The 14,239-nt window shown below is 43.5% G+C and overlaps 1 protein-coding gene across 1 annotated transcript in view; it reads right to left on the reverse strand.

Annotated features, from left to right (window-relative positions):
• Positions 1–14,239, reverse strand: part of TBCD (tubulin folding cofactor D) — a 117,312-nt gene that overhangs the window by 7,236 nt on the left and 95,837 nt on the right. Inside the window, exons 31-34 of the mRNA XM_009898022.2 lie at positions 13,140–13,298; positions 11,901–12,039; positions 6,189–6,310; positions 5,138–5,215 (exon numbers count right to left, since the gene is read on the reverse strand). Coding sequence (XP_009896324.2) covers positions 5,138–5,215; positions 6,189–6,310; positions 11,901–12,039; positions 13,140–13,298 — 498 coding nt within the window. The remainder of the gene's footprint in view (positions 1–5,137; positions 5,216–6,188; positions 6,311–11,900; positions 12,040–13,139; positions 13,299–14,239) is intronic.

The following is a 14,239-nucleotide window of genomic DNA, read 5'->3' on the forward strand; positions in this document are numbered from 1 at the left end:
TGTTTTGTTAAGTTAATGCACCTTGTTACACACAGTTTTCCAGGCAAGACTTAGTGGTTTTTAATGACTTTAAAACAAATTCTTAACAAAATGCTGCTCTATACTGAGAAACAGTGACCTGCTTAAAAAAGCTGAACAACCAACCATGGAAGCGTTAACCTAAGTAATGTCATCTGTGGCTGTCTCTGTGTTGTCCAGAAAACCACACTGAGAGAATAAATAAACCCACCAGGTTTCAATGCTCATATTGAGGCTTCCTAAGTCATTTTCAGAGCTGGTAGTGGCTTTCAGGACTAGAGAGAGTCTGTGGAGGGTGGAGTTCAAATATCCCCACCACATGCTTACAGGGCAAGTCTGAGGCCACCCCTTGCCTGCAGTGACACCAGCACTCAGCTGGTAAGGAGTATGATAGGCATGGCAAGCATGCACGTAGGAGACACACGATGAGACCGACAGAATGAGTCCTTGTGCACCCACAGACACTGGTTTGGCTGGGTGAGAGGGAGAGAAGAGCATATCTGCTCTCTTAATGTTATATTAAGAGCAGGTATGGTTTTTCTTACCTTGGTGAAATGTCTTCTCCTCCCACCCCCAATTACACAAAGACACTGTGTAGACAACTGATTACAATTCCTGTGCTGCATGCCTGGCTTTCAGCACAGAGTGAATTAGGTGAGAGTTAAACTGTTTGAACAACAGGGACATCACTGAGAAGCAGAGCAACAAAGAGACCAATTGGAACAAGAGCATCTGGAACAAATTTACTAGAGCTCACCTTATGAGCCGCATTCTGTGTTTAAAACAGATGCCCTTTCTGTCATTTGCCAATTCCACTTCTGTAATAACTAAACCTAACCTACGTGTGATCTCAAGAGGCTCAAATAGCTTGGCCTCTTTAAAGGAAATTGAGAAAATTCCTTCTCCTGTGTAGGCTCAGTGCCAGCAGAAACAGCCTCAGCCTCTGGGGAAAAGGGATCAGTCTAAATTCTTTGCATTAGGTAAATTGGGCGCACGCGGTACTGAGAGGTGTGGGCTCCTTCCTCTGAAGGGTGAACTTGGTGTCAATAGCTCAGCTGACAGCACCTGGGGTGGCTGTGAATCAGCCAACAGCCATGGCCTCACTCAACAGCAGTGGGATTCAGAGGGATGCCATCCACTGGGACCTTAAGAGGCTGGAGGGCATTGCCAATGTCAAACTCATGAAGTTCAACAAAGCCAAGTGTAAGGTCCTGCACCTGGGTTTAGGCAAGCCCAAGCACATAGAGAGGCTGGGTAAGGAATGGATAGAGTGTATTGAGTTCTGAGGAGCACAACTTGGGGGTGATGAGAAGCATAACATGAGCCAGCAGCATGCATTCTCAGCCCAGAAGCCAAACACATCCTAGGCTGCATCCCCAGCAGTGTGGGCAGCAGGTGGAAGGAGAGGATTCTGCCCCTCTGCTCTGCTGAGGTCCTACCTGCAGTGCTGGGTCCAGCTCTGTAGTCCCCCAACACAAGGAGGACATGCAACTGTTAGAGCAGGTCCAGAGGAGGCCACAAAGATAACTGCTGTATAAAAATCCATGGGAGCATGCAATGCATAGAAATCATTAGCAGGAAATCAGTGCGGGGCACAGAGCACCTTAAACACTAAGACCAGCAGAAAGATGCTACCCACAGCCAGGGCCAGAGTGCTTCTGCTGAGTATGTAAAAGAGAGAGACGCAGGGAAAAGAAACACTGCTTTTACTGACCACTCCAGAAAGCCCTAGGTCCTGAAATGTCCTTCAGAGGCTACTAAGCTCACAGGACACTGGCTATCAGCCTGACCTTCCTGTACTTTCTCAGGAACCGCTCTCTGCCCAGGCTCTTGGCAGGCTGAGCATCTCTGGTGACCATTTACTCATGAGACAGCAGAATGACTCCTGCAGCCACAGGAGCCATAACCAGAATATTGTGCTTCAGAGCCAGTTTGGCAAGTGGCTCCAGTGCACTCTCCTTTATTCTCCCTCCCCTGTCCCAGCAGGGAGCTGACAGTTACCACTGTCTTTGAAGAGTAGCCCTGGTGAGTTCAGGAAAGCCCAACGTGCTCCCCTTCCTTAATGACAGTTCCATTTCAAGCACCTTGCCCCTTGCCTCCAGCAGTCTCTGATCAATTAACATTCCCTACACAATGATGAATGCAGCTCCACAAAGACATTGCACACCAAGATGAAATCAGGAGGTTTCAGGCTGTGTCCCCACAGGGAAGAAGTGACATTTCAGCTGAAAACTACCACCCTGTTTGGGGTGGGAGAAAGCAGCAGGTGAATGATGCTGCAGTTTCACAGAGAAGCACACACCTGCATGGCTGCCAGGAGAAATGATTTCCCTCCCAGCTCCCCCTACCATCTCCCTCCTTATTTTAGCTCAATTTGTGAGCACACAGCAGAACAGATCCAGAACAGAACTACCTCAGGCTGGGTTTTACTGGAAGAAGGGTGTTTTTAACCTGGAACAGTTCTCTACTGCCATTCATCATGTGGCAATACAAACCACTCCTGCCAGTTCAAGGGAGGGGAAGCTCTCATGCTGGACACGCAGGTTTATGCCACCATCAGATGAGGATGAAGTGCTGGCCTGAAAATTGGCAGGGAGAGCTTTTCTGTTCATACTACAGAGCCAAACTAAGCCAAGGACAGCAAAGAAAAGCTGCTCTGACAGAGCCTTTTGATTACCCCCATGATGCTAAAGCTGATTCCTTTCAAACCCCACTGGACAGGTATGTACCTTACACTTCACTTCCCTGCTGGCAGGTTCAGCAGGGCCCTGGCAGAGAATTGATCCGTATGTGACAAATAAATCTCACTTCAGACACAAGCATTCATAATACTCTAGTGGAGGAGAAACACCCAGTGGTTCCCTTTCCCTCCTGCACCAAGATCACAAGAGACCAGCCCACCAGAGAACTTCCCAAACATGTAAACTCATCTACAACCTACCCCAGAAATATCAAGCTGCCTATTCTGAACTTTATGAGCTTTACAGTGTGAAGCAGAACACACAGCAGCTTCACCTCTGCAGGGCAGGAGTGACACCATGTGGCAACTTCCTTTAACAGGAGCACTGAGCTCCTGGTCAGTGTCAAACTCAGCCAACAGCTACTAATCCTGTTTAAATTAAGGATTTTACCTGTCCAGAGTGCTAATATTTTATTAGGGGAAAAAAAAGCTCCATGGCAGTGCACAACTCCAAAGTCCATTTGCAAATACCTTTTCAACATGACAGCTGACTATTAAGCAGCTGGTGTAGAGGCATAATCCTGATGCCAGGCATTCTACACCCCAAGTTCCCCTTGCTAAAAGCCCACAGAGCCCAATATGATAAAAAATGAGGGAAGGAGGTGAAATGGGAGCTGAGCACCCCAAGGAATGCTGACATTTCATTCCCAGCTTCTCTGAACAGTTTTCATTTACTACATGACAAGCAGGAGGTTCACAGCAGAAGAATCCATAGGGAAAGCTGCTCCCCCGCAGCAAGGCTGCTGTAAAAATAACCATGCACCTCATGCTCTCTTACTGCTGGCACACTTTGTATAGAGTATCTGACACCACGTGCACACACAGTATTTTCAAGCCACTGAGCAGAGCTCAGACTCACTCTGCAGTGTTTTTACATTTTTATGGCATGCTGCTTTCAAGAGAGAATAAACAGTCCCACTGAGGAAACCAGGCCCAAAGTCACACTTTTCTTCTATGCAAAAAGGAGTGTGGGGGGCAAATCCCAGAGCCAGGATCAGTGTCTATCTGTCCCCAGCCACACCCCGAGGACACGTGCCTAGGTAAGCAAAGGCAAATATTATACCAAACACAGTCATGGACTCCTCAGGCAATGCCACAGCTGGGGCTCTGCACACAGGCTCCCAGACACAGCACAGCCCTAGACCTCAGGCTCTCTTGTCTCTCCATGAAACACGCACCTTGTTCATCCCTATCACCAAAAATCTGTCACATGCAGCAACTAAACTGTCCCTTTTTGAGCTTGATTTGATTTCAGGTCTTTCTAATAAAGCATTAAAATGGCACTACAGGATTCAGTTTGAGTCTGACACAGCAAACAGTGATGGTACCACAGGCTGTCTGTTCACTGACCCATTACATGGGGAAGAGGCTTTACCTCAAGGTTTCCACCCACAATCTATCATCTTGCTCAGCAGGGAAGACTGGAGCCTATGTGGAAGTCCCCAGTCACTGGTGTGATCACCAAAGCAAAGTAGTAATATTCATTCCATCTGTATCTGACTCATTTTAAATTCCCATTTAAGAAGGGGACTGCCAAATGTGATTTATGAGAGATTATTCAAATACATGCTTCAAAACAAGAGTCAAAGCCATTACAACTTTTAGAGTGATGAAAGCTTTTCCAATTTGTCTTCTGTGAGCAATTCCTGAACCAACAGATTCCAAATCCAATACATGTGCTCCTTAGGATACAAGTTGTGCAAGTCTGCAAACACCTACAGCTGTGGCAAGATGCTGCCTGAGAGCATCTGTAGAATATATTTTAGTGTTATTGAAATGAAAGGAATTCCCTTCTGAAGCATGTGCAGAAAAATGTGATTTCACACTGGAATATCTTACTCATGTTTGTCCATTCCAGTCTTCTGGAAAATATTTAATTCAGAACTGAGTGTGGAAAAATTGAGCTATGCCTTTTATACTCCTATCAGAACCTTAATTAACTTCACTGGGGATATTCATCTCACCAAAAGCAGCAGGGTTTTGGAAGTGCTACCTTGCAGGCACGCTGCTCTGCGGCATCACACCAGGACATTACCATTGCTAAAGGCTGACAGCACAGTGAAGAATATGCCCCAAAAAGTAGGCATTTAGGAAGCTAGGAAAGGAAAGATTAATGTACTGGTTGTTAAACAATGAACCAATAGCCAGTTTCTAGACTGACAGGAGTGCTGAAGATCTTACCCAGGCCCTTTCAAGGCTATCTGGCCCAGAATCTGTCACAGCTTCCCCCTTCATGACATTAAAACGCTATCCATACACACTCACGAGTTGTGTACACCCACATCTAGAGCAACATTCAGCAGCAGTAGCAGCCAGGGTAAGACTGAAGAGGCCTGCTGCAATGTGGGAAATAAACAAAACAGACTTTCAGTGACTTACTTCTCTTGCATGGTAAATATATCAAAGCAGCCATTCGCCAGCATTTGGTCCAGCATCGTCAGAAGAGGCACAGACACCCTGATGAAAGAGAAGAGTTTAACAATGTAAATACAGCTCTTGGCAAACATATAGACACTGGTTTTAATGAGAAGCCAAGAAAGAAGCTTCCTATCTACCTACACATTTAAATTAGGACTCTGATTTACCCAGAGGAGTGTTGCTTGGTAACTTCTGTGTGCTGGCTAAATCCTCCTCATTGGCTGAGAGGGGGCCTCTCCGTTAGAGCCAAGAGGAAAAAAAACCCTAATTAACAACACTCCTGGTTTAAACTTGCAGGGTTCTGACAAAACAATTAACAGTAGTGGAAAATATTAATGTATTTTCTTGTACATAAACAATGCCTTCCACAAAACGTATCCCAAGCCACCACTACAGGGAATTATCAAATGAACTGCTGAAATAACTATGGCCACATTTTCTATTTCAAGGGGTAAAAGAGGAAAATAAAAAGAAACCAGAAAATTCTATTAATAGTTGTGTGCTTCCTTCCTCTGGGGAGTATTTCCTATTTTGCACTGTGACAAATTAATCTCATGCTGCAGAATGAGACATCTTTGACCAAAAACCCTCATGAGAAAATTTAACTATTTGTGAAAAACAAACAAAAAACCTCCAAACAAACAAAAACCCCAGTGCCTGGACTGCACTGAACACTGTGCAGCAACATACAACCCTCCCTACAAAACCTGGTGCTAATCACGCTGTGTACAACATCGTAGTGCAGAGTATTAATAGAATCATTTTTGTTGGAAAGGATGTTTAAGATCTTTGAGTGCATTCTCTAGCAAGCCTGGTGCTAAACCATGCCCCTCAGCACCACATCTGTTCACAGAATCTGTTCCACCATCACTCCTGGGTAAGGTGTTTTACCAAGGGTACTGCTGTACCAAACAGATGGACTGAACCAAACAGTACATGGCTCTGGCACAACAGAAGCCACACATCTGGCTTCAAACACTCCTGCTGCTGCAGATCAAAAGCAAGCCATTACCGGTCGTTCCGCAGGTTGTCCTCAAAGACCTGCAGAAGCGTCTCACAAAAGGTCTCCATGGCACTGGAATCATGCTGGATTTTCTTCATGTAGTCAAACAGGCTCTGAGCAGAGTATCTGAGCTACAACAGAAGGAACGTCATATGAAGGCACAGGGGATAAACCCAGCTGCAACACACCCCAAAACCCCAACCTTGCCCCTCACTACCCAGGTGCATGCCACATGAGAAGCAGCTCTTCACAGCAGTGGATGAGTGTCTAAGTTCAGTGCCAACATTTGCCAGGAAGATGGGTGGGTTACTGCCATGAAACCCTGTTTCAAGGAAAGAGGTTATTTTTTTCTTCCTCTCCTTTTTAAGTTTTGTCATTGTAGGAAAAAATACCACATTAAAGGTTCATTATTTTCCTTCCCTGAAAATAAACCATCCCCAAACCGCTAGGATTATCCTGCTTGACTTCAAATAATAATAATAGTGTTATGGCTCTGAGAGTTAGAGTACACAAGGAGTTCAAGAAGCAATATTTATGCAACAAGCTGGTGTAACTGGAGAATGCAGGCAAGCTTTTGGGCACATGGTACAGGCCACACAAACCAGCAGTAAACTAAGTTAAAAATTAAAACGACTCCGAAATAATCATTCTTGGTGTAACTTTGTCATGCCAATCAGCTCCTTTAGGAAGCTGGCAGCAGGAGGTTTTAGTGCTTATGTTCCAGGCTCAGCTGGCATCGGCCCATTTGGGTCACACCAGTTCCTTCATATCACTGTGTTTGCCCAGCACCTCCCTGCTGTCCTTGTCCCAGGTCTCTGGAGTTGCAGTGACCCTGAGCCCAAGGTCAGGCTCCTCTCCTGGACCTGCAGCACAGGAGGAAAGAAGGCAGAGTCCCTGTGGGATTCTCCCTTTCCTGTGGGATCCACGCCCCCAAGCAGCCATGTCGAGGACCAAAGCAGGCTCCTTATGCCAAAAGTAATGCTGGGCCATTTCCCAGTGTGCTTAGTATAAACTGCACCCTTACCCTGAAAGGTCTTTACAGGATATACAACTGTAAGGAACAGAGATTTCCTGAACAGTTAAAACCCGATTAATTATTATATACTACCCTGTAAAGCAGTGTGTGCATTTAAAACCATTAAAATGGAGATGAAATATTGTGTCTTTATACTCTGAACAAGCAGAGCTCAGCTATAAGCAGAAGAAAGGTTAAATCCAAGTCAAGACTCAGGAATAGATCTTAAAACACAGATGTCTCATCATTTTCTGTAAAAAGCTCAGCCACTCGAGGCTTTTCCTGCTGATTCAAATGACTGAGAAGGCAAGAACGGGCACGAAAGGAAAGGGCAAGCCTAGCTGCACGTAGGATGTTCCAAAGCTGTGCAAACCCAAGAAAGAGCAGCAGGAAAATCAGAAAAGCTATGTAATGAAAGCAGCATTTCTTCATTAGTGAGTAATTAAGCACCACAGAAGTCCAGGTGTGGATAAACCATCATAAAACTGCTTGGGAGATTTTAAAATGGGACATTTTCCAAATAGTCAGCACAGACCACAGGAGCTTTGCTGGAGGAAACTCCAACACAACAAGATAAAATCCGTGCTTCCCCCTCAGTTCACCACTCCTCTTTTCCCAGATAACCTGTGAGGACAACATCTGAGCTGTGACTGCAACTGCTCCTGAGTCTTTGCAGAGAAGAGCAGGGCCACATTTCTTCCTCTTCTATAGAGAACACAATTCACACTACATCAAATGTGTGACATTTACCTTTCCCTGGGGTTTCACAAGGACTGGGAAAGGAAATTAGGAGGTTAATGGGTTGGAACTGAGACAACTTTGGATAAGAATTTAAAAGGAGGCCTGAGAACGACCTTGTTCTTATTAAACATAGTAAAACCAAGGTTTGCCAAGCTTGACTCTCCCATCATTTAAGCTAATAGTAGACACTTCAATGATAGGCAATACATGATAAGACCAACAGTGTTCAAAGAGACCTATTCATCTGATGATAAAATTAATTCCTAAGGATTTTACCTCCTGAACCAAGGGAAAAAGTATGAGGAAGTGCAGCTGCAGCAAGGGCAGGAGGCAGCTACAGCTCTGGACAGGTGCACAGTGTATCCATAAGGTGTCTGCACAAGCCTGCATGAAATTGTTTCCTAGTCAGCTTGCTGCAAACCTGAGTTCAATACTTCCAAACAGAATCTCATGGCAACAAGTGGGGCTGATACAGCCTAAATAAAATTATCTCAGGCATGCAGTTTGTAAGGGAGCAATCAAATCTCAGCTAGACAGAATAGAATAAACCAGGTTGGAAGAGACCTTCGAGATCATCGCGTCCAACCTATCAACCACCACCTAATCAACTAAACCATGCAACCAAGCACCCTATCAAGTCACCTCCTAAACACCTCCAATGATGGTGACTCCTCTACCTCCCCAGGCAGCCTATTCCAATGGGCAATCACTCTCTGTGTAGAATTTCTTCCTAACCTCCAGCCTAAACCTCTCCTGGTGCAGCTTGAGACTGTGTCCTCTTGTTCTGGTGCTGGTTGCCTGGGAGAAGACACCAGCCTCCACCTGGCTACAACCTCCCTTCAGGTAGTTGTAGAGAGCAAGAAGGTCTCCCCTGAGATGTTAGCCACAAAGATGCCCAATCCACACAAGGGCTCTGACTCTCATTTTGCAGTACCATCTTGGAGAGACTTGATAAAAGAAAGCCAGTGGGGCATGATAAGAAAGGAAGAGCATGTACTGAAGATGCTCAGTAGCCTCTCCAATAGCTATAGTCTTGGGCACCTCATGTTGGAAGCCTGGGAGAAAAGTCATTTTCAAAGAAATTACTCTGTCCTTTGCTTTTTCCTTCCCCCCCCTCTTCTTCTTTTCCCCTTAACACATTGTGAAATGCAGTTTTGACTCTTGATGGGGGCAGGGGAATTGCAGGACATTCTGTGCCTTAACAGAATTCTCAGTGTGGTGCAGTTCAACAATAACGAAATTCTATCAAAATCATATCGTGACCCCTGTAAGTAGAGGGTTTGTGAACTGGAGAAAGAACACCATTGTATAGCTCTGATTTCCATATGCTGAGAGGACTTTTTCTGCAGCCATAGAAAATATGCATCATTGTGGGCCAGATATATAATTAGAAGATTCTTTTACACAGAGAACGTGCCCTTTGAACCAAGGCAATGTAGCAGAATGCCAAATCCCAAAGGGAATGACATCTTCTGTTTTTCCAGATCACTTCAAATGCTCCAGCTACAATTCTTTCAGCAATTGTGCTGCCACCACAATGTTTCTGAGATACCCCACACAGCTCATTTCAGAACATCTCTTTTACAAGCAAAACAAAGACCTACTCTTGCTAAATATACTGCAGAGCAATTTTAGCTATGGAAAAATAGCCACTGACCACTCAATTACAATGGAGCCTTTCTGCTACTGGTTCCTCAAGATGACTTAAACTGACATTTGAACTCAGATTCTCCCATAGGATACAAGAATCTTCTCACTTTGTAGTCCATCTGTGTCTGTGCACATATGTGTTTTTAAGTGAGAGGGAAGAAAGGAGCTATCACAAGAACACACAGGGGTTACTGCAGGAATACATATTTCAATAACTATCTTCCTTCACCCAAGACTTAATTTTCATCATTCACATGGATTTAATAAGAACAGTACTTAAAACTTTCTATTAATGCTTTAAATCAGCCCCTGGATACTCTGCAAAGAACACTCTGACAGACCAGTGAAACAGGAGTCACTGTAAGGCACAGCCATTCAGGTTTATAGATCACGTCTTATATATCAAATGTGATTCACCACACACTGCATAACTCCAAGTGAAGCACCCTACACTTGGAGCCTCTCTTGCTCTGCTATCTGGCTCAAAAGAGAATTAGGTCATCTTCTTTCTAAAGCCAAAGTCCTTGAGTGTATTTTAAGTGGAACAAGCCTTTAGTGTTCAAGAAAAATGCAGGGTCACCAAAAGTTAACATTTCAAAACTGTATTTTGAAAACAGGACAGAAGACTTCCCTTAACCATGCTGCAAATGGTAACAAGGGAAGGCAGCTACAAGTAACTGAACTTTTTACAGTTTTCAAACCCAAGCACAACTGGAACTTAACAAACAAACAAAAGATATTAAACTGTTGAATGAGAATTTTTCTGTGACCTCAGTTAGCAGCCAGCATGTCTGTTTCTCCACAAATTTTCTTCCTTTTTATAGTTCTATGAATAACTTTGGTTTTGGTGGAGCCTCCTATAATTAACTGTGTTTGACTGAAAGCTGAATTTCATGTGCATGTCTACTATTAAAGAAAAATCTGTTAAGAGTTACATTGTCTATCTGATAATTATTGTCACAAACCAACAAGCATCTGTTTTCAGAGCTTTAAAATAGCCATTCCTATATAATTAGTTGGCATTTTAGAAACATTAAAACTCTCAGAACTGGTTGAAATACATGAGGCTGCAGAGACATCAAGTCCTCAGCTACACAAACCCCAAAGGCTTATGGACTTGTCTTGGTCCCAAGCACAGAATCCACAGCACCACTCATAACCTATCATTTGGGCATACTCTGAACAGCTCATGGTGTGCCTGGAAAGTGGAAGCCATGGGAGACAAGCTCAAAATTATTACCTCCCCGACCCAACTGTGTGAACCCAGCAGGAGCTGTTCTCTCTCCACAAAAGCTGCGTTTCCTGACACAGCTCTGTTCTACCAGCTTTCTTAATTAGAGATGGCAATCTTAATTAGCAACACACTTAAACACTGTTGGGGTGCTGACTTGTGACCTCCTCTCCTGTTACAAGACCACTGAAATTTAAAGATTTAACTGACAGTCCAGAATATTCAGTCACTTGCCTGATATTTCCCTCCAGTGTCATCCTGAACCATGACCTTACACCTGCAACTGTTTTCATCTATGCTACATCTTTGGCTACATCAAATAACAACAGCTGAAATATCTTGGAACCACAAATTTTGAACCTAGCAAGGCAAGCTGTAATGCAGGGACAGAAGATACACTACAATTCTAACACAGTCAGCAAGACTTGGGCAGCAAAACAGACTACCAAAACCACTGATAAAGACAGCGTTCATGCACAGAAGAATGAAATAACAATTGCAAAGCTCAGAGGATTCAGACAGACATTAAATGATTTTTGGAATGCATCTGCTGGTATCTCTCTCTGGTAGGAAGTGTATTAAAAAAAAATACATAATTTGAACATGCTGCTAACAGCTATTGACAACTTCAGAGTTAACAGCTCAAAGCAGGTTACAAATGAAAACAGACACTCAGTCACAAAAAGCAATCACCTTTCATTTAGCAACCACCTTTCATTTAGCAACCACATTATTTAGCTGAACTGCTCTTCTTCCATTAATAGCTAGGAAGGGTGAGCAAATTAATGCATTAGTTGACCAGGCAAACAGGCTGGAACTCTCAGGTTCTATCAGGCCAGGAGATGAGAACCAAAGTGTTCATACTCTTCATTTCCTGCATGCTCAGTAAGTCAAGGAAGTGATACCCTTAAACACAAAAAATACAAAGCCCACCAGGTTTAAAGGATGGCTTCTTTAAAAATAGTATCTTACAGGGGAAACAGTCACGGAGCTAACCCTCTGCAATACCCACTGCAACAGGTCAGCAGCTTTATCAGGTAACTGCATCCACCTAGCAGAGAGGAAAGCCACTCTGCTGCCTTACCGTTGTCTCTGTCAGTCCTCCAACAGACACTGAGAGCCCCAGCAGCACGTGGTACTGGTATGCTGGCAAGGCCAACAGCTGGGTGATGCGAGGGAAAGCTTCCGAGGCGGCGTTCCAGTTCAGAGTCTCTTTCTCTGACCTAGGATAAAGGGAAGGAAAAAACCCACAAACCTTATTCATGTGCACTACCTTTGCTCTCCATTCCTATGATAGCTTCTCATCCAGTGAAAGAAGTCTGAGTTACCTAAAAATCAAAGCAATCCTTGGCCTTTTGGCACATGGGGAAAATACAAATCAAAGGTTCAGCCACTGCCAGCAAAGTGAAGCAATCTTCAAGTTCTTGTTCCAATCAGAAATGGGATTTGAACCACAGCTTCCTTTTCATTTACACTTTTCTCTACATCAAGGGAACAATTTCTCTTTCTTGTATTCCATTCAGAGTTCTCTGCCATCAACAGCTAGTAAACAACTAACTCAAAGACAGGCTTAGGGCAGGAAAGGCTGCCACACATACACCCCAGCACAGTCCAGCACCTTTTGGATTGTAGGAGATTGAGATTCCGCTGACTTAACAGAACAGGGACACCAAGTAGGATGTTCCTAAACCCAGTCAGACATTATAATCCCCATTCAGCAATGGGTTACGCTTACTAGAAATTCCATCTTGGAAAACTGCTGCAACTAGAGCCTGGTTAAAAAAAACACAATTCATTAAAAATTACCATTATGATCAGTGTTTTCCAGTCTGTGGGGAAAAAAATTCAGGAAGGGACTGCCAATAAATTCCTGCTCTCCCATTATGAAGTGAAAATGAGATTATAAACCACACATTTCATAAACAGCAGGATGACCAAACCACAGCTCCCAGCAGTTCTGTTTTACTGATGGTCTCCCATCTACTACTGACATGACCTCTACCATCCCCACAAAACTGGCTGGTGCATTCAGACATTATTGGGGTTGATCCAGAGAAAGCTTATGCAGCATGAGCACATAAGACCCACTGCCTTAAAAAAAGATGGTTTTAACAGGAACCCACAGGGTAAGTTCTTTTGAACATTTCATATGTTTATACATATTCATCGGACACTTGACTGAAATTCTGGTAAACGGCACCAAATATTCCTCACACAGAGCACACATGGGCACAAAAATCATGTCAGGTTGCCTGTGCTAGGTGTAACTGTGTGCATTTACCTTTGAGTTTCACTGTCTAGGATATGTTTTTCAATATATTACCTTGGAAATATCCTCTCCAGCTCCTCTCGATGAGGTATGTATGGAACTGGAGGACAGTCAAAATGCAGAAGAGTAAGGAACACAGATCCTGCATGAGCTCGAAATTTATCTATTTTTTCAGCTGACTGTTGAGCCAGCCAGCACATAATCTGTTTGCAGCTGCAAAGAAGAAAGCAATTAATCACATAATTTAATCAACAGAATGTGCATTTAAATTGTTTCAACAATAAAATATGGAAGCATTCTGGTTTAAATCTTTGTAATGAAAGTACAACTCATTCAAGATAGCAATCTGGTGACAGAATCTTTAAAGTTCTGTCTTCCACAGATCAGTTAAAAAACATCATGATCACCATATTTGATATTCATATACCACCTTTCACCCAGCAAGACAGGAAGGTGCTTTAGGGTTTGAATGAACTGCTACTCTTCAGATAGAAATAGAGCAGGACTCTGAGACAAGTGCATTTTCAAGTTGAGAACTGCACACCTAGCAGAGGACTAGAGCTATCCTAAGTCTCACATATCCCAAAATTAAACATATAATAATGAATAATCTAGGCTGGCAGTAGACCAGTAGGAGGAAGCCCATGGAGAGAAGGCACTGGCTGAGTAGTGCATTCTTAGAGGATCCAGTATTTTCCTTCAAAGTGTCCTTAAAAGATTGGGATTTTAAAATTCAAAAAGAAATAATGTAAATATTCAGCTAATCATTGCAAGCTCTGTCCATAAACCAACATCATTACTAGGAAACTTTGCTGCAGCTCAAGCTATGCTTAAAAACTGGAAAGTATGCTTTTTGTTTAATAGTAAAAGTATGCTGCCATGAAATTAAAAAATCAGGAGCTCAGTGTAGATTATCTTATTTCTGTATTTCCTTACTAATAATTCTACAAAGACAGAAATTAACACAAAGTCATCTCCACATTTTATCACATTCCAAAGAAATGATGCAATGCTCTGGGTAAGCAGGCAAATTTGCTTTCTATTTAAGTGAACAATACTGGCAAGCTCCCCAGAGGCAGCAAGTGTACACCAAATCTCCCAGATGCACTGTGTTCCAAAGGTGGGAATGCCACCCAGTTTCTCTCCATCAGGTC

The sequence above is a fragment of the Dryobates pubescens genome, chromosome 20 (assembly GCF_014839835.1).
Source record: "Dryobates pubescens isolate bDryPub1 chromosome 20, bDryPub1.pri, whole genome shotgun sequence".
Lineage (NCBI taxonomy): Eukaryota > Metazoa > Chordata > Aves > Piciformes > Picidae > Dryobates > Dryobates pubescens.